The 20,905-nt window shown below is 39.6% G+C and overlaps 1 protein-coding gene across 1 annotated transcript in view; it reads left to right on the top strand.

The window, feature by feature from the left end:
* Positions 1–19,976, top strand: part of CEP85L (centrosomal protein 85 like) — a 105,104-nt gene extending 85,128 nt beyond the window's left edge. The window contains exons 5-13 of the mRNA XM_059468237.1: positions 2,831–2,948; positions 5,022–5,198; positions 7,251–7,403; positions 7,688–7,842; positions 9,336–9,453; positions 9,780–9,830; positions 13,468–13,575; positions 13,952–14,165; positions 15,259–19,976. Coding sequence (XP_059324220.1) covers positions 2,831–2,948; positions 5,022–5,198; positions 7,251–7,403; positions 7,688–7,842; positions 9,336–9,453; positions 9,780–9,830; positions 13,468–13,575; positions 13,952–14,165; positions 15,259–15,422 — 1,258 coding nt within the window. The 3' untranslated portion in view covers positions 15,423–19,976. The remainder of the gene's footprint in view (positions 1–2,830; positions 2,949–5,021; positions 5,199–7,250; positions 7,404–7,687; positions 7,843–9,335; positions 9,454–9,779; positions 9,831–13,467; positions 13,576–13,951; positions 14,166–15,258) is intronic.
* Positions 19,977–20,905: the final 929 nt, after the last annotated feature.

The raw sequence follows: 20,905 nt of genomic DNA on the forward strand, positions 1-20,905 counted from the left end.
TTGTAACGTGCACTTATGGGGAAAAAAATAAGGACATTGTGAAGGAAAGCAGTTTCCATGTGCCTAGGTACAGCATTTTCACTGACCCCAGATGTGTGAGGTGAGGTCTGGTTTCTGTGCACTGAAGGCTGCATTCCTGTCAGATTCCCCCATGCCCAGAGCTGTGCCCACTTGTACTCAGATGACTTCTAGAAGCACTAAAGGTTGAGGAGCTTGACAGAAACTTGGAGGCACTTAAATGCTAAAGGCTGATTGTATTTGGTTTTGCTTTTTGGAAGTGCTGGGCTGATAGATTGCTAATAGGGAGGCTTCTGAGGACAGTGTTCCCACTGTAATAGACAACCTGTGTTTTTGAGAGCAACTGAAATTTCTTTTGAATAAACCAGACCCTCTGGTTATGCAGCAAAGTGTTTGTTTCAGGGTGCCATGAGGTTAATGTTGTTTTCATAGAAGCTGTTATGTGACGAAGTTGTGGGGTCTACACAGCCTTAAAACATTTCTAGAGTGTATTTTGTTTTCAAGGTTATATAATGAAGAGTTTCGTGCTTTGCAGAGTGAAAAGAAGCAAGCTAGTTAAACTCTGTGTTCTGTCTCATCTTGGATTAACCTGTCTCACTTTTTTTGCAATAGAGATTTGGTAGGGTAGGGAAAGGATTATGAAAAGAAATATAATCATGTAGTTCCAACTACACTGGTAGTTCAAAAATATTTTAAAACATATTCTCCAGGCTGTAGTGTTCAGACTCTTGAAATCCTGCCTGGGAGGGGAGGCACCGCTAAATTACAATCAGCCATAAACAGAAAATCCTGTAGTGGTTTCAAGGGGTATGTAATGAATGGATAAATAATTTTAAAGCAATGAATTTTTAATAGATCTGTCTAGGAAGTAATAAGGTGATAAAAAAATAAAAATTTGCTTCAGTTCATAGGTTGGAATAACTCATACTAAATAATTTTGTTCTCTGTGACCAGACATGCACAGAAGTCATTGAGACTTCATATTTTCTCATATAATTGTACAAATTTTGGGGCTTTTATAAGGTCTCTAACAAGTTAAGAGCATATTCCTTTACCTAATCTTCCAAAATAAGTTGGAAGCTTTTTGTTTGTAGTGCCATCTTACAGATGACAACCAGAATTGTGCACAGCCCTCTGATGTCGCATACTCCTTTTGTATTTGTACAAGCTTGTTCAATCTAGATAGTAGAGGGAATAGGGAAGCCTCAAAATCACCTGTGCTGATACAAAATATTTTAAGATTTTCTACAGAGTCACATAAATACGTTCTCTTTATGCATTCATGCTCAATAAATTGTTCTAAGGTACCAACAAATGGCAACTTACATATACTGGTTTTCCATCCATTGCTGTTCTTTATACATATAAAAATAGGGAAACAGAAAAAAAATGTTCTTGTTATGTTTTCTTTAACACATTTGGCTGAGAAATAACTTTTACTATATTCAATATTTTTAAAATATGTTCTAGCTTTTGTAAACCAAATAATAGGGGTACAGTTGGCTGATGACTAGCTAGAAGAATGTGAGTAGCTAGAACGGTCCCTCCAGCTGGGTTTTGGCATCCTACTAAAATTTGCAGTTGGCATCCTTCCAACTAATACATATTTGGTATTAGTTTATAGCTTATATAATGCATATTTTTTGAACACATTCTAATGTTTCCAAGATGTTCTTCCTAAATACAACCCTTCCAAATTTTTAAAAAAGCAACAGATTTTGATATTTTTCTATATACTTTGCAGGATTTGCTTTTCCAGTGTGTGCACAGGAAAGGTCTTTTCCCTTGAAGTTAACCTGTATTTGCCATTTATCTCCTCTTAATACTGGGTTTAGTCACCTGGGTTCAGCATCATTGTTTTCAGAAAAGCCAGTCATGCTCCATGCTTAGGTGAAACTGTGAAAAAATAATTTCTTGCTTGCATGCAAATATATCCTAGAATAAAATAGAAGGAAAATTACAGAGTGCACAAAATTGGTTTAAGGCTTACTGAAAAGGTCTCTGTGTGTTTCTAGTGGGTGCTGACAACTCCACTCTGGGGTCAGGTTTTGAGGTGCCTATTGCTCCCTGGAGAGTGGCTGCACACCTCATGGGGCTGTGACTTGTGCTGGGGCAGAAGCCTGGCACATGTTTGCCCTGCAGTCCTGCCTAGTTCAAATGCAGTCATGATTTAAGCAATGATACAATTTGTGTTATAATTAAATAATGATACAGTGCTGATGCTGCTCCTGCTGTACACTGGCCAAGCAGTTGGTGCGTGGTACTTGTGGTAGCACACAGTGCAGTATTTTACCCTAGGGGAAGGTACATCTGATGTAAAGCAGTTGATTGAGAAAGCCTTAAGCAAAGCAAAAAGCCAGACATTGTAGGGAAGCTGTGCTGATTATCTTATGTAATGGCCTTTTCTTCTTAAGTTCTTTTTGTTCCTCTTGATTTGTAAATCTCCTCAGCTTTTATCAGAAGTCAGCTTTGGTAAAGAGAGGGGCCAAGCAAAAGTCCAAGTGAAGTGAAGGTGCCATTTTTGTTTGGTTTTGTTCTGCTTTCTGTATGCTTTTCCCTGCTTATACTTCTAACTGTGGCAGCAGATGGCAACAGAAGCCTCCCTCAACCCACACAAAATTGATAAGAGTTTCCAAATTGCATTTCTGCAGTTGCAGTCTGGCTGCAGTGAGAAAAAACTCACGGCTAGTGTAGACCCTGGATAGTTGAATACCATTGTTAGTGTATTCTTCAGTATAAGTCTTAAGATATCTGTTTTTCTATTCTCTGTTCCATTCATTTTTTTTCCCCAATTTAAATTTGTGTATTACAGGCAGAATCAGCAAATTAACAGTTTACATCAGAAGATAAGGGAGAATGAAATACGAGCTCAACATGCAAGACTGAGCCATCTTGTGAACTGCGAAGAACCATACCTGACTAACTTACAGGTAGGATGAATGCTTTTCTTTCAGCAAAGTTTTCCACTGCCCAGCACCTGGCACCTAAAAGCATCTTCACAATTTTCTGCCGGCCAGAGTGTAGAGCTTTTGTGACTCTTGATGGCTGTGTAATTGCATAGCTGCAAATTGTGTAGAGAAGACCTTCTAAGTGTTGTAGTTTACTTTATATTTGCAGAAATCTAAGTTTTGTTCAAGTCTTATTCATACTTGAAGACTGATAAGATAAAGTCTGATAAAATAAAACAGCAATGAAAGATTGTGACACTGTAAGAGTTTTAACAGCATCCATGTATGGTAGTTCTACAGGGAGATAGTAGGAGAAAAAATAGTTTGCTAGCAGAGTATCTGAAAATAACTCATGAGAAGTTTTCTGAAGAGGAGGAGGTACTGCTCTCCTGGTTAGATGGTTAGATTTTATGGATGGAGGAGATATGAGAAGGCAAATAGACTGGTGGAATACCTTTTGACAAGAACTTGAAAAGGATATGGTCTAGTGCTTCTAGGGAGCACTTAGTCTGAAAGGGAATGTCTGGTGGTGTTTTGAGTATACTTGTCCTAAGTTTCATCTGCCTAGCACAGATATCAAGTAGCATAAGGATGAGGTAGCAAAGGTTCACCAAGAAATGCAGATCAGTGTGAAGACTGTGGCTGCTTACAGCACACAAATTCCATCTCCAGGCCTTGGCATATCTAAAAGGCAATGCAGCAAGGGATTGTTAAAGGCAGATATGCAGGGAAATAGCTTTTCTATCCCTCTTTTATTATGTTATCTTTTTCTGTCACAAGCACTGCAGTAGGATCTCAGCTAGGGTGCTTCAGCATGACATTATTTGTGTACTTGGAATAACACAGCTGTACATAAGCTGAGACTGTGGTTTGTGTGACAGCAGAGAAATTCAAGGGGAGCCTCAGTTGAACTTAGGTATACAGACTTTTTGAGACACCTAGGAATGTCTAGGCTTTTGTTGCTTCCAGATTTTCTTTTACAAAATACTTCAGAATGTAAGGTTTTAACTTAATTTGATCTTAACCTAATTTGTAGGTTAAGATTTTTTTTTTGGGGGGGGGGGTGGGGGGGTGGGAGAGAAGATGCAAACAAAAAACCCAGACAAACAAAGGAAACAATATTGCAGAAACTGAAATTTTAGTGCACATATCATAGTATGTTATGCTTCAAATAAAGCAGCAGGTGCATTCCTCTTTCATAATTTAAAGGAGATTGAAAGTTTATAATGTATTTGGGTTTCTGCTTGATTTGTATTTGATTTTCTGCTTGCCTTCTATAAGACAAATTTATAGAAGCAAATCTAGTTTAATGAAGGTTTTAATCTTTTAATACTTTGCTGAAGGAATGTCGCTAGTTAAATTACACAGACAGTATTTTGAAAGATAACCAATTTATGTTATTAAAAGAATTTTGAAATTGAAAGCCTAATGGGATGCAACTCCTTTTTCATCCCACGTGCAACCAACTTCATTTCATGCTTTTCTGTCTCTGGGCAGTGAAGATAGAAGTTTTGCTATATAGAACAAAAGGCAGGAGACCTGCCTTCTGACTGTAGCTCTAGTCTCAGGCTTGTTCCTGAGTGATGGCTCTAAGCCTTGACTAGTATTGATGTTCTGCTTTAGGAGGATCTTGAGATTAAAGTGTCTCTTACTTCAGTATATTCATAGCAATTTTAAAGTGTTTTTCTTCTCAGGAGATGGTATGATAAAGCAGGGGTAGTAATTTGTTTTGAAAATGCTTTTTATCTGCATTTGTAGGGATTTATTTTGTTCAATGCTCCATAAATCTGAGGGGGAAAGTAGCCACACAATGTTCTTGAGCATTTATTATGAGTGTAAAGGTGTCCAACTTCTTTGTCTTTTTGCTTCAGATTCCCAAAACTCATGCTGTTGCCGTGTCTTTCAATGTTTGAAAAATCAAACCCCACCCTTCCTGACAGCTAAAAAAAAATGCGGGACTCTTTTCTGCTCTGCAGTTCAAGTGTACAGTAGTGTGTGTGTGTGTGTGTGTGTGTGTGTGTTCATTTGTGTGATTATTTTATTTCTTTTCATAAGCAACCACAGTATGAGAGCACACCACTGCAACCTCACATTTCAGAAAGATCAGCAGCCCACCTCGAGGAGCTTGAGCGAAAGATTGCAGCCGCTGAGAGCAAGGAACTGCAACTCAGTGAAATCGTGAAACAGCTTTCAAACAAATCCAGTGAGGAGAAAAAGAAGATGGAGGAGAAAGTAAGTGTCTTTCCTGATCCACATTTCGTTTTGTCACTGTTGCAGCGGCATATATTTGCTAGAAAGCAACTTGGTATATGTGTGTCCGAGTTATTTTCAAAACATCACTAAACTATCCATGATAGAAAAAAGAGTAATGATTTCAGGTGTTCGTAATGGATTAATCCGGACTTGCAGAGAATATACCCTAGAAAGTGATACTAGGTGAAATGTTAATCGTGGTAACAGTTTTAATAAGGTATCAGTTAAGCTTTTGAGGAAAAAAAAAAAGCTGTTCAGTATTGTATCTTGTAGTGTTCATTATGTAAATAAAATATAATTTTAAAGCATAGATTGTGCAAATTAAATCCTTATTTTTAGTGTGGTTTGTAAATGCAGCCCTCAAGCTTTGAGATGCACTTACCAGCCTGTATGAGCCTATTTAGCAGGAGTCATTCTCTTGTAGCTTTCTTAGACTGTTCAGAGTGGACTTTAGAATGAGACAAAGATATCTGTGTTCTTGGAACTGTTTGGAGACAGGGTTTCTTTGCAGGCGTATGGAATTCCCAGGGGTAGCTTTGAATGCACTTGCAGCCTTCCTTTATTGCAAGCACGAATGTGCCATTGACCAAGGGGTTCCTAATTAGTGTTTTAGGGATACATTGTCACTGTAACCTCATCTTCTTTAATTACTGGGCTTAATTTATATTAAATCAGGTTCAAGGGATACAAGTAATGTGATATAGTGAAGTGTCTGGTGGGAAGACAAAGAAGAATGCATAATTCATCTCTAAATTCTGCCTTACAATTTCCTGTGAACCCTCAGTATGCTTTTCACTGAGGCAGGAAGAGCAGAAATTGCATACTGCTGCTTCCTCTTTTGTGAGTTTTACTGCCTGGATTGCTCCCTGTGTAGGAACTGGCAAGCAGTGGTGAGGACCTGTGCAGCAGTGCTTGTGTTGGCAGCATGGTCTGTAGCACAGTCCTGATTTGCCCCTTAACACCCATCCACTCTGTGCACTGAACAAAAAGCTCTCAAGGAGAGAGAGGGCAGGGAGGGACAGTGGAAAATACTCCTTTTTCCTGCCTTTCTTTCTGCTTTTTTGATCTAGGTAATAAAGCAAAATAAGTACCAGGAATACAAACAAATGTAACATAATACAAAAAGTCTTTTCCAGGCTTATGGAAAATCAAGGTGCCTACAGAAAAGGTGTTTAAGAAAACAGCTATTCTGATCTGATATCCTCTGATATGATTGTCAGACTGCATCAAAATCAGGGTTTTGGCTTCCACTTTTGGTAGTTTAAGTTCTTGGTCCTCATGTTTTTAAGTTGTTTTCCTAATCTAGAGGAGCTAAAATGTATCCTGATTATTTGTTGCATTTGAACATCTCAGTGGGCGAAAGAATTAGCAATATTTTAAGTGTGATGGTGATCACAGGGGTTTTCAGGTGAAGGAAGAGACGAGAATGTTGACTCCATGTTCAGAAGGCTTGATTTATTATTTTATGATATATATATTACATTATAACTATACTAAAAAGAAATAGAAGGAAAAGGTTCCTCAGAAGGCTAAGCTAAGAATAGAAAAGAAAAGAATGATAAAGGCAGCTCCCTCGGACTCTGACATAGCTCGGTCCTTGATTGGCCATTAATTATAAACGTCCAACATGGGCCAATCCCAGGTGGACCTGTTGCATTCCACAGCAGCAGATAACCATTGTTTACATTTGTTGCTGAAACTTCTCAGCTTCAGCAGGAAAAATCCTAAGGAAAAGATTTTTCACACAAGATGTCTGTGACCTTTTAAGTATTAAACTTTGTGTTTTCAGTTCATAAGGTACATGGATTGTTCTGGGCCGAGGTGAAGCAGCTGTGGTTTGAGGACATATGTGGGCCTGTAACTTGAAGCTGTTGGGAGCAATAACTTTTGGTTTTGTTTCCTGCTCTTAGCCAATGCTTTCATGCAGCTGAGAGTACAATTCTTGGAGAGTTAGCAGCCTCTGCTTCCAAAGCAGGCTTATTTTTACTGTTATCATAAAACATGTACTCTTTCTTTCTTTCTTTCTTCTAGCTTAAAACTAGAGACCGATATATTAACAGCCTGAAAAAGAAATGCCAGAAAGAGTCTGAGCAAAACAAAGAAAAGCAAAGACGAATTGAAACATTAGAAAAATACCTGGCTGACCTTCCTACACTGGATGATATAGAAGGGCAGACTAAACAGGTACGGTAAAGGGGGGTTTGTTTTACATTTTATAAGATATAAGTAAGCTCCCTAAAATCTGTTCTCTGATATTTTACTGCTTCAAAATATCTTTTTTTCACCCTTACGTTTAGGAAGAGAAGTATTTCAGTCTTTTAGAAAGCACTGTCGATATTAGAATTTTCTCACAGTCAGATAAGTGACACTGGTGTGAAACTATGCAGCAGGTCACTGCAAGGCTGTGGTCTGACACAAGGCCTTCTGCTGGTGTGACGCTGTGTCTCACTAATGTAACCTTCTGTTAGCTGCAAATTCTAGAAGAGAAAAACAAGCAACTTCAAGAAACCATGGCTGAGTTGGAAAAGAAGCTTGGAGAGGCCCGGTCACAGTGCAGAGAGAAAGAATTACAGCTGGCATCTCAGAAGAAAAAAGAAAAAGAGCTGGTCACAACAGTGCAGAGGTATGAGCAGCTGCTGGGGTGGGTGTGCTTCCCCACCTGATGTCAAGACCTAATGCTATTGCAGTCTTAATCTATTACAATGCTAATAACTTTTTATGGTAAGGGTTTTACAACTTGCTTTGTGGCAAGTTGTAATTAATACCAGAGAGAAGAGTGAGACTAGGGTGTTCTTTGCTATCTGTCTTTAAGGGTGTGGGACACTACAGCAATGGCATCATAGCCTGTTGCCAGAGAGAGGATGCAGCAAAGCTGTGTGGCAAAGGGGCATTGTATAAAAGCTGTCAGTAGGGCTATGGATATATCAGGGAAGGGTTAAAGATTTCAAGAAATTCCAGCCATTCTTACCTTTTTATCGAGGGTGCAGGTATTTACAAGAAAATTTAGCTGTAGCTAGTGTGTTGTCATTGAACTTGCCTAAGTATGAAAAAACAAATGGGACAGATATCCAAGAATATCCAGGTAAGACATGGAGACTTTGTTACTATGTTCTATTTTAGGGGACCTACTTAAACAATTTTTGTTTTATTAAAGGGACAAGGGAAGCAGGGGAGAATCAATGTTAAGTATCTGTGGATGTTCCTGCAGTTTGTTGTCCCTCCCTTGGGTAAAGGTGCATGCCACAGGAGCCTGAAAGGTTTCCATGATGAAAGGCGAGCTGGCTGGGACACCTTGCCAAGCCAAATTGTTGACACATTGTTTCCATCTTACCAATGGAAGGCCTTCGTGCTCTCCTAATCTAGAGGGGGATCACTCTGTCTTTTCTGAAAGCCTACAAATAGTTGGGGTGACCTTTGGTTTCTAAATTAAACAGCAAGATTAGCACTAATAAAGTGTATTTCCTTTCTGAGAGAAGGTGAGCAGATGGAGGCTGTAGCTACACGTATGGGTTGGGTTGAGCAATGGAGGGTCTGAAGGCCATGCCCTTGTGTGGGAGCATTCCTGGCAGGAATGGCCTTGGGCTCCCCATTACGAGTCACAGAGGGTGTGATGGATGGGGCACCAGCACTGCTGGTGCACAGCATTTGATTCTGGACTCCCCTCTGAGTTGTGTGTGCCCCAGTGAGACAATCTGATTTTAATGCTCCCAAAGCTGTGAAGGTTCACAGATGCCTCTGACCTGTGCTTCCCTTCCCCCAGTGGCACAGAGCAACTGTGAGCACTGCAGAGCTTTGCTTTGCTCCTCTGTGCCCTCTCTTCCTACACAGTACTGCTCTAGCTGTGCCTGTTGGGACACTCAGCACAGAGTATGGCACATAAAACCTGCATTCATGTGCATGAATCTGCCTTGTCAGTGCCATTGCAACTTGAATAGTTTAGAATTTTTGCATTATTCATGCACTGTTGGTGCATGAATCACATAAGGCTGGATTCTGCTAGGTACAGTTTTATGGTTCTGGTTGGGAAGATGGTGCAAGTTTCTGATTTTTTCCTAGAACACACAACCCTCTGGTTTCTATTAACCCACCTAATCTTTCTTTCATGTTGAATGGCAGTTTACAACAGAAAGTAGAAAAATGCCTGGAAGATGGTATTCGGCTTCCTATGTTGGACACAAAACAGCTTCAGAGTGAGAATGAGAGTCTCAAGGAGAAGAATGAGAAAGCCAGTAAGGTTAGTCTGCAGATAATCTGCTGGTGGCATCTTTAACCTTAAATCTTGCGCTTCTTTTTTTTCTTTTTTTTTGATTTAGAAATAAACATCCCACTAAAGAATTACATATTTGTTGCTAATTCAGATGACTTTTCAAGACCTGCCTGTCTCTGTTCAGAATACTGATTTTGCATCAATTTTGTGTTCTGTCAGAGTTGAACTGTCTTGTCATTTGTTTTTTTTTAAAGATGCTATTTAGAATCTGTGTCTACACACCTGTAGGCTGATTTTTAGACAATGATCTGAAGAGATTTAAGTTTTCTAAATTGCTGAATTTTATATTCCAGATAATAGACAATCAACAAAGTCAGATAACTGGACTGATTTTGGACATGCAGGTAAGGAAGAGTTTATATTCTGTTGTTTACTGTGTGCATTTTTAGTTCACAAGAATGACATAGCTAGAGTTTAATTTTATTATTTTATCTTTCTGAATAGGAGTCAAAGGGAGAAATGCCAAAAAGCTAATCTTATGGGTGGATTGTAGTCAACCCATGTTCTCTTGCAGGCTCATGGTGTAGTTGTTATATCTCTGTGGTTTAGCACTTCACTGGTACTCATCAAAAAGTGAAAAACTGTTGCTATGTTGCATCCTTATCCTGCTGGTCTAGCGGATCATCCAAAGTACAACAGCGCTGTTGCTTAGGGGCTTCAATGTTCAGTTTGTTAGAAGAGACAGGTGCCTTTCTAAATTATCTCACTTCATCCTGTTCAATTGGTTTCTGACACTTAGATACCTTAACTGTCCTGCTGGATGTTGGGCAGCCAGCTTGCAGCCAGAGATTTTTCTAGACAGAGATTGTCAGCTAGGAGTCAGCTGCAGCTCTATAGATCTGATTAAGAGAGTGTTGAAAGTTACTCAGTGACTGCTGTTTGTTGTGGAGAAAAAGAAAGATTAGACAGCTTTTAGAAATGAAGGTATTTCTTGTCATAGAAAAAGCTGATAATTTAAGCAAACCCAAACATCTGTTTTCAGCAAATATAGAAGCCAAACTCTAGTTTCCACATTCCTCTCCTAGAATGTCATTTGTCTGTTAGAAGTTGTCTCCCACCGTTAAATTGCTTCCTTTCTCTGCCGTGGTAAATAGGAGGCCTGATTCCTGTCAACAGCATTTGTTTTGTTAGATTGCAGTGTGTGAAATATATCTCTAGAGAAGTAGTAGGAGAATTTAAGTTGCAACATGAGGTATGTATGTTAACTGAAAAGGAAATTGACTTATTTAGCTTCTCAAGGTTTGAGGAAGGTTTGAAAAAGACTGATTTTATCAAACTGAGATGTTTCCATGGAGCAGACTGGTATGTGCAAAAATTGTAATACAGGTAGCTGTTGTTTCAGGTGTTATATAATTAAAAAGAAGTTCAGCTTGAACTTCATAACTTTTTTGAGGTTCTCTGCGCCTTTTTGTAGTTAAGATTATTTACGTATGTGCTCCATATATATGTTGTGCTTATCAGAGATAGACACAGCTTGCTAGGTATGTTACCAACCTAAATCTTTCCATGTTTCCTAAACTTTCTGGTCTTTTTCTCACCATCACCTTTATGCTGGGACTAGTGATCTTTAGTGTTTTGTGTGCTTAGCCTGACATGACTTTAGGGAGCTGGATTGGGAAAAGCTGAATAGTTGTGCCTGTCTGTGAACAGGGTACTGTTCTGTTCTCCCGGACTTCCTCTTTCTTTTCCTCTTGAGGTGTTTTATATGAGGACAGAAAATAAGATTTGAAAGTGGTGTCAGCCCTCAAATTACTTGTAGACTATAGGAGCTTCTTTGTATCCTTGATCTCCCTGGCCTTCCATACTTGTGACCTGGGAAGCACTGAAAATTAGCTCATTGGAAATAGAAATCCCTTATCAGCACAGAGATGCAGTTTATCTTCTGCTAAGATGATCTCATTTTATTCCATGTCTTCTGCCACATTGTAAATTTATGCTTGGGAATGTATTTCAGTTCATTGGTTTTGACTTGCAAGCTGAAAACAAATTGTGTTTCAGACAACACTTATATAAAGCAGTATTAGTTTCTATTTGCTCGTAATCATGGTGAAATTATTTTGATCTTCCTGTATGGTTTTACTTCATTGATTTGTTATTCTGAGTGAGAGGAATTAAAATTTTGGTTGGCCTTGGCAAGATGCTGTGCTGCATATATAGTGCACTTTTAGAAAGAGAAACATTGTAGGTGACAGTGCTGTTTTAAAGACAAATTCATATTTACATGATTAATTTGGATATCACAAAACGAACAGTTTTGGTACAAAAAAAGAGAGTAGAAGTCAGATTGTACAATGCCTATGTTACCCAAAGCACGCTTGTCAATCTTGTCAGTCACAATAAACCCCAACTGTGCCAGGCTGGAAATATTGCCATCAAATTGTAACTTTGGAAAGCATATGGAAGAATTAAGGGTGAAGTATAAGAAATTCACAGCACCATGCGGAACATGGAAAACTTAGCACTATAGGTTCAGTCAGGCTGTTCTTTTTCTGAGCTTTAAGATGAGGGTAACCAGAGAATGATAGATCTTAGATGTATCTTTTAAATATAAACACTGATTTCTACTTCTAGTAGTTCCCATTACATGGAGCAGTTACTGAGCTGAACATGTGCACATTACATGGAATATTCTAAAAGTTGTTTTTTGCTTCATTTGCAGAGTCATGTAAGTTTAGTGGCAGATGTAGTTCTGAAAACACACTGGGAAAGGTTAATATTTCTCACCCTGTCTTCCCTGCCACCTCCCCCCTTCCAGAAGGCTGCACAATCAAACCTTTTTTGTCTGTTGTTGACATGAACATGAAACATATAAGTGGTAGTCCTAATGCATCTATCATAGCTTAGGCACTGGGTGTCTCTGAACTTGATCTTCCAAATATCTTCCAATTTTAACAGTCATTAATGAAGCTGGGAGGGTGTTTTTGGCATTGCATTGCCCTGTTCACTTCATGCTTCTTAAGTATGACATCTGTATGCCACAGACGGAGCTTGAAGAACCTTCAGTCCAACCTAGTAATGGTGATTTTTCTCAGTAGATAATGTTTATAAAAACCTAAAGGCAACAATTCAGCATCACTGCAAGTTCTGCTCATCTGCAAGCATGCAAAGGAAATGCCTGAAGCAGTTATTTCCTGCCCTCTCCTGGCCCAGGGTGTTTCCTTTGCCTCCTTCCTCCCACTGGTGTGTGTGGCTGTGCTCTCTCAAAGAGCTTATCTTTAGGATACACGTTACTTCAGCACTTCCTTTCGAGGGGCACGCTGTGGGTTAAAAGAGCAGCAGGTCAAGTGTACAAAAATGGTTTTAAAAACAAGTAATCATATCTGGGTTCTGCCTGCTCATTCCTACTGCTGACGTGAAAATAAAGTGTTAGGGGTTTTTTAGTCCACATTAAGTCTTTAAATGTTAGCACCATTTTTTTCCAGTTTTGCAAAGTGTGAGACAAGAGTCCCCACTGCTTGTGTGGCGTCGAACTGAATGTGCAGGGAAATTTTGTCAATGCTGCAACACCTCCTGTGACTCGCCAGACCTTTAAAAACTTCATGTAGTGTTGGACCTGCCTTGCCCCTCATTACTCCCTGACTTCTCATCAATACTGGTAAATCTTACAGGTGGCAAGTCACAGCTGAAGAGATCTCTCTGTTTGAAAGCACCAGGAGTTTATGTAGTCTCTATTCATTGTTAGTATTCAGATAAGATGGCTGGAATATTCCTCTTTCTGAATTTTGCCAGATGACCGGAAAAGACATATCTGCAGGTTTAAAAGCCAAGTAGTGGAATAAATATGAGTACTTTCAAGAGAAAAGGCACCTGTGCTCATGCTGGATTCACCCTGAAAATTCCATTTTGGCAGTATCTCATGATTTCTCAGTTTGAGCTCTATGGGTGAAAGCCAGGGAATTGACAGCAGGTGATTCTGTACTGCAGGAGGTTTTTTTGTTGTTGTTGTTTAAGATCGTTAACCTGTGTTTTCATTCATTTCAGTCTATGCAAGAGAAGCTTTCACAAGAAAAGCTGGTAATTCAGAAGATGACAAATGAGCTTGAAGAAAAAGAAAGACATATAGAGCAACTGAATAAAACTCTCTCTGAAGTAAGTAAAATAGCACTAGTATTCCAACCCCCCATCACATCAGAGCCAGGAAGAACCTTATAGAATAAGATCCCTTGGTAGGGCTTTATGAGCTTTATTACGTACTTAAATATCCTGGCTCCCAAGCAGATATATAATGCATACCACCCCTGTCTAAAGAAGTGAGAGTTTAAAAGGTGAAGATGCAGAAGTAATGACAACATGAAATAGCCCTATAAAAGCTGTCTGTATGCTATTCTTTAGAGGGCTACAGAAATATTGATTATATGCTTGAAAATTAATGATTTTTAATTGTGCTATTTGTGGCTTGAAACTTTCTGCTCCATTGAATGCTGCAGACTAACTTTCCCCTTTTTTCTATTTGCTTTTCACAAAGAACCAAAGACTGATGGAAGAGAATGCCCGCCTGAAGGAGCAGATGAGGCTGGTGGAGCAGTCCAAGCAGCCAGTGTCTGAGAAGATGCCTGTAGCAGACCAGTTGTTCAAGGAAATGTCCCACTGCTTGTTTGACTTGAAAGCACTGTGCAGTATTCTTACCCAGAGAGCTCAGGGCAAGGAGCCTAACCTTTCCTTACTGCTGGGAATCAGATGTAAGTGATGTTGACTTTCCAGCATTTAATAAATGTTTTGACACAAAGGAATAACAGTTTAGCTAATGTGGTGCTTGAACTTGCCAGCTGGACAAGCTTGTGTCCCCTTGCTGTGCAGCTGGAGCAGTGGTGCATGAGCTCATGGAGCTCTCTGGAGAAGCTGGGATCTTAGTGCCTCTGGGCCACTAAATGCATGTGACTGCACAGGTCCTTGCCAGGTCAGGAGAGCAGGTAGCTGGCTCTTCATGTGGACCCAGTCATGGATATGTTCACTGCTCTAGAAATGAAAGGTGTGTAGCCAGGTGTCTGTCCCTCCTGAGACACACTGCAGTCACTGTGAGGGTTAACCACATCTTGTGCTTTGGTTTTAAAGCCTTTGGGGTCAAGTGATAGGAATATCCATCTACTGTTTGAATATGTATAGGTCTTATTTGGGAGTGGGGATGTCCAGGTGTTTGAAATAAGCCTTGTGCCTGTAACTTCATCGCTTGTGTTGTTCATCTAGTCTTCAGCATTCACTAAGCTGTTAAATTTAACCAGGAAATGAGAAGCACACCCTAAAATGCGCTAAAACCAGTCAAAGTTTATGTTAGGTCTTTCCTTCCAACAAGCTGGTTGTGTTGACCTGAATGTATCATATTTGGATGTTTCCTGAATGTTAATTAGAATTCATCAGGTGGGTGGGTTGCTCAACTGAACCATCAGCAAGGTAGAAAGGTAAAGTACAGTGTGTATGCAGCAAGAGCTGCTACACACCTGCTAGCCCTCTTTTCTGAGTGGCTGTAGAAACCCCCAAAGTCTCTAGAAATGTTCTTTTCATTTTTTTTCCACTGTTGTTCTGATTCATCAGACTTTAGGAAGTCTAGATCTTGGTGCAGACAGAAAAGCATGTCTTTCAGAGAAGAACTGATGGGCTCTGAATTGAGTTTAAGTTCACTTGGTACCTTATTTTGTAGACTTTTCATCACACTGAAGCATGATTTGTCTTGATGGAAAGCAAGTGACCTGCCTCTTATTTCCAAGGAGGTGACTAGTTGCAGAATTCAGGGGCCACAGCTGCTGGAGCTTTAACCTTGGGTGTTGTTTTTTGTAGCACTGAGCTGCTCATCTGAAGAGAGTGAAAATTACCACAGCACAGAGACCCTTTCGAAGAAGCTGTCGGACGTTTGCCAGCTGCGGAAGGACATCGATGAGCTGAGGACTATCGTGTCGGACCGCTACGCTCAGGACATGGGGGACAACTGCATCACTCAGTGACAACACCCCGTCCTGTAGCAAACTGCTTACTAGGTCCTGCTGTGTCACAGGTCTTTGCATTTCCATTAAGGAGCCATATGGGAGGGCTGCAAATAGCACCAGACACGCATCTCCGAGCGCTGTGTGTGATGGATCTCGGGAGTCCGGTGTGCAGGGGGCAGTCATCGTGTGAACAGTGGTACAAACTGCAAGAAATCTCTTCTCCAAACTACTGAATGTAGGAACAAGCTGTGAAGAATGATTCAGTTGGACACTCTGTTTCCTTCATGTGGGCTCATTTTATTACTTTGCCTAGTTTTTGGATCCAGAGCTTTGGAACAGCCGTGCTGCTACAACTCTCAGTCCTTTCCTTCATCAAGGGTTTGTATGGCATTATCTGAGTTCAGATCTTAGGGGAGAGGGTTAAAGAACCTATGCATGTGTATGTCTGGCTGTACATGATGAAGCCAGAGGCTTCTACTGCTGCACTTCACTCTAAGAATTACAATTAGAACAATCTTGGGACATTCAAAAAGTAATTACTCTCCAAGTTGTCAAAAATTAGGCTATAAGAAAGATGTTTTTAGCAATGGATGTCCACATTGTTTGTCCAGTAGCAGAAAAACCCCAGGTTTAACTCCTTTATGCCAACAAGTCCATAAAACAGAGCTTAACCAGATTATTTGAAGCACTCCAACATTGCTGTAAGAAGTTGGAATAGGTCAAAGTCTGTGACAAACCAGAGAAGCTGCAAGACATAAAACCGCAGCTTACTCCATGGCTATAAGAAAAAACTCCCAAAACAACCAACAACTGTATTTTAGTGTTTGTATTTCTTTTTCCTCATAGGTCGTTTCCATTTCAAAATGTTGCTGTACTTTATTCCTGAAGGCCTCTGCTAAGGTTGTGCACCACCTCAGCCATTTTTACCACAACTACAAAACGTGTGTTTGACTCTTGGCAAAATGAAGGCTCAAAACAGAATGTTTCCCGTTAGCAGTGTAAAGTACTTGGTAATCTGAGGACTGAAAAATTTTCCACATTGTTTGGCAAATCTTGATTTCTCCATTTTTGTAGGAAGCAATTACATAAAATAGTAAGCCCATGTTCCATAGCTTATTCAGCGAGTGTCACTTGGCAGTGCTCTTTAACTCCCATGGGACAGATGATGTTTCCAAGAACATCCTTGCAAGTTAGTTTGCCCAGTTATGAAAGGTGGAAAATAGTATTTAACTGAAGGAGACAAAAACTTGCAAAGAGTAAAACTGCTTTTAAATCACACTGTTAAGAAAAATACATGCATCACTTACTTGTGTGGTATTGCAGGAAGGTTTTAGATGCCTTAAAGTGCAAGTCAGTCAGCTGATCTGGAGTGGGGATAACAGCAGAAATCTCTTTGAAAGCTTAGCAATTCAAACTAAGTTAATTCTAGGGTAACAGTTTTATGGCAAAAGTGGATATCTTCAGTTTTCTGATCTGGTGATGTGTTGCTTTCTGTTTATTGTTTAACAGTTACTGTTAATGTTGTTTTTTATAATTTAGTGGTTTAATTGTTTTTAGCTCTATGGATTTATTTATTTGACAGTTTTCTCTGTCCTGAAGTAGACTTGGACTAATTTGTGAAAAATAGTGTTGCTATTTATACTACTGCTACATAGTGTTATCAAATAGATTAATCTGACTGATTCAGCTCCTGTGAGCACTAAAGCAGTGTCTAGATAAAATCACAAGTGAAGTTATCTAGTGTCTACTTCAAGGAAAAAGGCCATTTTATTTTAAATTTCTCTACTCTTTCTGTAGGCACACTTCAGTCTCTCCATCAGGGCATAATTTGCTCCAGTCTTCATTGTCCTTCTCAGTGGTATGATACAGGTGGAGTTGGAAGTATAATTGTGCTCTTCTCATTGATGTGATGAGTTCTGCTATGAGTGGGGAAAAGATGTTCTGAGCTAATCTGCATTCTTAGACTGCAAACAGATCAATGGTTGTAATCTAAAGGGGTGATTTACTCTGGTAGCTCATAACAATATTAATTCCACATTGATACACACCTGCTGCATCAGAGGGGTACTTTTATACCAGTGCAAAACTGAAAACAATGATCCATGTACCAATGGGCTTGCACAGTCTGCTGTGCCTCTGACAGTGCTGGCTTTTGTGACTAAGGCTTCAGCTCGTTCCTCTGGTGTGGTTGGTTGGGTTTGTCCCTGCAGTGAGGCAGTCTTTAGTTTATGGCATCTGTCTCCTATCAGAATTCAACAATAGCATTTCAGATAATAAATTAGAAATATTAGGGAGAGAGGAAACCTACAAGTTACACATTATTGCTTCCTTAGATGGCAATGTTGTGCCTATAAAAAAATCACCAAAACATTAATCTACATTTGATAGAAATAACAAGGAGTTGAATATAGAAATTACAGGGGAGCAGGAGATCTTCTGAGTCACTTTGAACTATTAAGCTTGTCGCTTGGTTGGTATTTCTCCACTGTCCCTCCTGCTTAATGATGATACTGTACTGCAAAGTTGAGATCACTAGTTTATATTTGCCAAGCACTTCAGAGCTTTTATGCTCTTTGAGTATTAGTTGAAAGTCCCTCTGGGAGGGGATCCCATTTTATTCATAATACTTTTGATTGCAGTGCTGTAATCTTGTGTTCTAATGTTTTTGTTACAGAACCTGTAATATTTATGTTGACTTGAAAGCACTTGATTTAAAACCCCCTGAGTTTATCTGCCTCAGTCAGATTAAAGTAGGGAGGTAAATGATGGATGTGTGAGCCAAAGAAGCAGACTACCAATTGATTATTTACAGTGATACAGTACTTTGCTTTGATTTCTTAAAATTTGGCCTGTTGTAGTGGTAGCAATTACTATATATGCATCAGTTTACAGATGCCTCTAAATGGAATAAGCTTTGTCTAAGATATGCATGACAGTTTAATTGGTTAAAATGTAGTGTGTGTGGTCTCATTCAGCATATTTAATACAGAGGTGATTAACGAATGTTAACATTGGAATTGCTTCGATTTAGTCATGACAACTTTTTGCTGTAGCTATTAGACAATCCCAAGGGCTGAAAACAACTGCAGATGAATGGATACTGTACTGTTCTGGCTGTCAGCAAACTGTACATTTTGTACAGTTCCAAGTAGAATTTATATGATCCTCTAGAAGATACTTACAGTAACTACTGTATTTAAGAATGTATTTTGAAAAAGACATGAAAAGTAACTGTCTTCCGACAAGCTGTAGATGATGTATTCACTATATAGAATTATTTACTATATAGAAGTAACTCAGCTCAGTCATGTAAATGTGATTTAGGCTGCTGAACTCCGCTGTGCAGCTTTGTGGTGTGACAGGTGTGTGAAATTGTGGAGATTTGCTGTAACCACCCACTCAGGCTCCAGCATTTGAAACTGATGGTGGGCATGAAGTCATTCGAGAGCTGAAATTCCGTCCTTTTCACTTCAGAAGGTTTCCTTCCTTCCTTTGCCCTTGCTGCCTGTCTTTAGTTTCATACATTTTTTTGGTTTTTCTTGGGAAGGGTAATAGCACAAGGAAAGGAAGAAAGCAAACCCTTCCTCCATGACCTGCTGCCATAGTACGGGCAGTGACAGCAAGCTGGGCTCTCTCCATCAGGGCACACAATTTGCTCCAGTTTTCCTTGCCCTTCTCAGTGGTGTGATGCAGGTGCAGTTGGAAGTATAATTGTGCTCTTCTCATTGATATGACAAGTTCTACCATGAGTGGAGAAAATATCTGAACTAATCTGCATTCTTACACTGCAAACAGCTCAATGGTTGTTATCTAAAGGGATGATTTATTCCAGTAGCTCACTAGCAATATTAATTCCACAGCTGCATACCTTTGTGCCTTTTTAGCCTGAAGTAAATAAATGTATGTCCCCATGGAACTTCAGATAAGTTGTTAGCGTGCTGATGACTGCACCTTGTTTTCTTCTCACCTGCCATTACTTTGTTAATAAGCTTTTGTAGTAAGAACTCTTGCATAATGTCTAGAAACAAATACTGAAAATAGGTACTAGGTGTACACTTTGAATGTTAGGCTGGTTGTTGTATGCAGCTTCTTTGAATACGATGTGTGAGCAGGAAACACAAATCATAATGTGTTTTTTCTGTGTATATTAATTATAGTATATCATTAGTTCAGTGGGGAGGAGTGTCTGGAGCTCTCTTTTAAAAGCACAGCTGACATATGTACTGGATCAGTCCCTGAAGACTGGTAGTTTTGTAAATTGGGTTCAATTTTTGAACTGCTCAGAATACCTCATATGTAAATAGAGTTGTCATGACTTAATCACAATGTGTTCATTGTAAAAAGTAAGGGAGCCACTGGCTGGCTCAGCTTTAGGCTTGTTGTTCTTGCCTCTTTTTGTAATTTTTTTTAAAGTAGGGTTTACAGCTAGAATTTTGAATGCCAAAGTTCTATTTATTAAATAATAATAAAAGTTTTCATTGTTAATGACTGGTATTTTTCCACTGGAATTTGTTTGTTGATGTTTGGGATTTGTATCCACAGAGCAGAAATAAATTTTGTAACAAAAGTGAATTTTTCACGGTTCTCATTTGTCCAGTATCTGGCAATGTGACAGAAGTGATCAAAGCTGGAGGCAAGAAAGGAATCATGAAACATCTTCCCAGCACCCACCCCAGCTTCTCTTGAGAGGTCTGTTCTGCCAAAACACCATTGACCAAGCTCTCTCTTCTAGGCCTTATGTTTTGTTGTGTTTTATTTTTTTTAAATCAAGGTCTTGCTATAAAATATATTCTTTCTGTATGATAAAAGGATTTTAGAGCAGCATTCCCTGATCTTTTTTTTAGACAGATGCTCCTGTTGGCTGATTGGAGAGATCACAGGTAGGTCTGTTTACAAGACTAAGCACAAAATTGTAGGCAGAAGTCAGTAATCTCTGCTGCATGGAATACTGCAGGCCAGTACAGCCCAACACAACCAAGCAGCATTGACTTCTGAAAAGTCAAAGGGTAAGGATTTTGGTCAATCTGACAAGAGTCTTCACAAGTGTAGACGGAAGTGGGGTCACCCAAAAGGGGTTTTTTCACGGTTCCTTTTGGTAAATCTTGGATCCTGTTTGGAGCATCAGGTGCTGAACGAGCTTTGCATGTGGAGTGGTCTTCTCCTCCCTTCCTCACCCTCCATTGTGCAGAGGGCAAAAGCTGGCACTAGCTTTTCTTTTCAAAGGCACTGAGAAATGCACTCCAGTTAGGTAATGCATTATATATGGCAGACATCACTTGCTTTCCTCCAGAATTGTGACTGAAGGTTGCACGATGGGTTTCTAACTCAAAAACATCCATGTAACAGGCTGCACAGATGCCAGCTTTTCATAGATTGCTGAGGGTGGCCTTTTGTGAGCTGCTGCTCAAAGCCAGGTTTTGTTTCAAAGTACAATGACTAAAGCACTGCTAGCAACAGTAGTGGTAGAAAATGTCCTGTTGCCTCTTGTTTCACAAACAAAA

The sequence above is a fragment of the Ammospiza nelsoni genome, chromosome 3 (genome assembly GCF_027579445.1).
Source record: "Ammospiza nelsoni isolate bAmmNel1 chromosome 3, bAmmNel1.pri, whole genome shotgun sequence".
NCBI classification, from domain to species: domain Eukaryota; kingdom Metazoa; phylum Chordata; class Aves; order Passeriformes; family Passerellidae; genus Ammospiza; species Ammospiza nelsoni.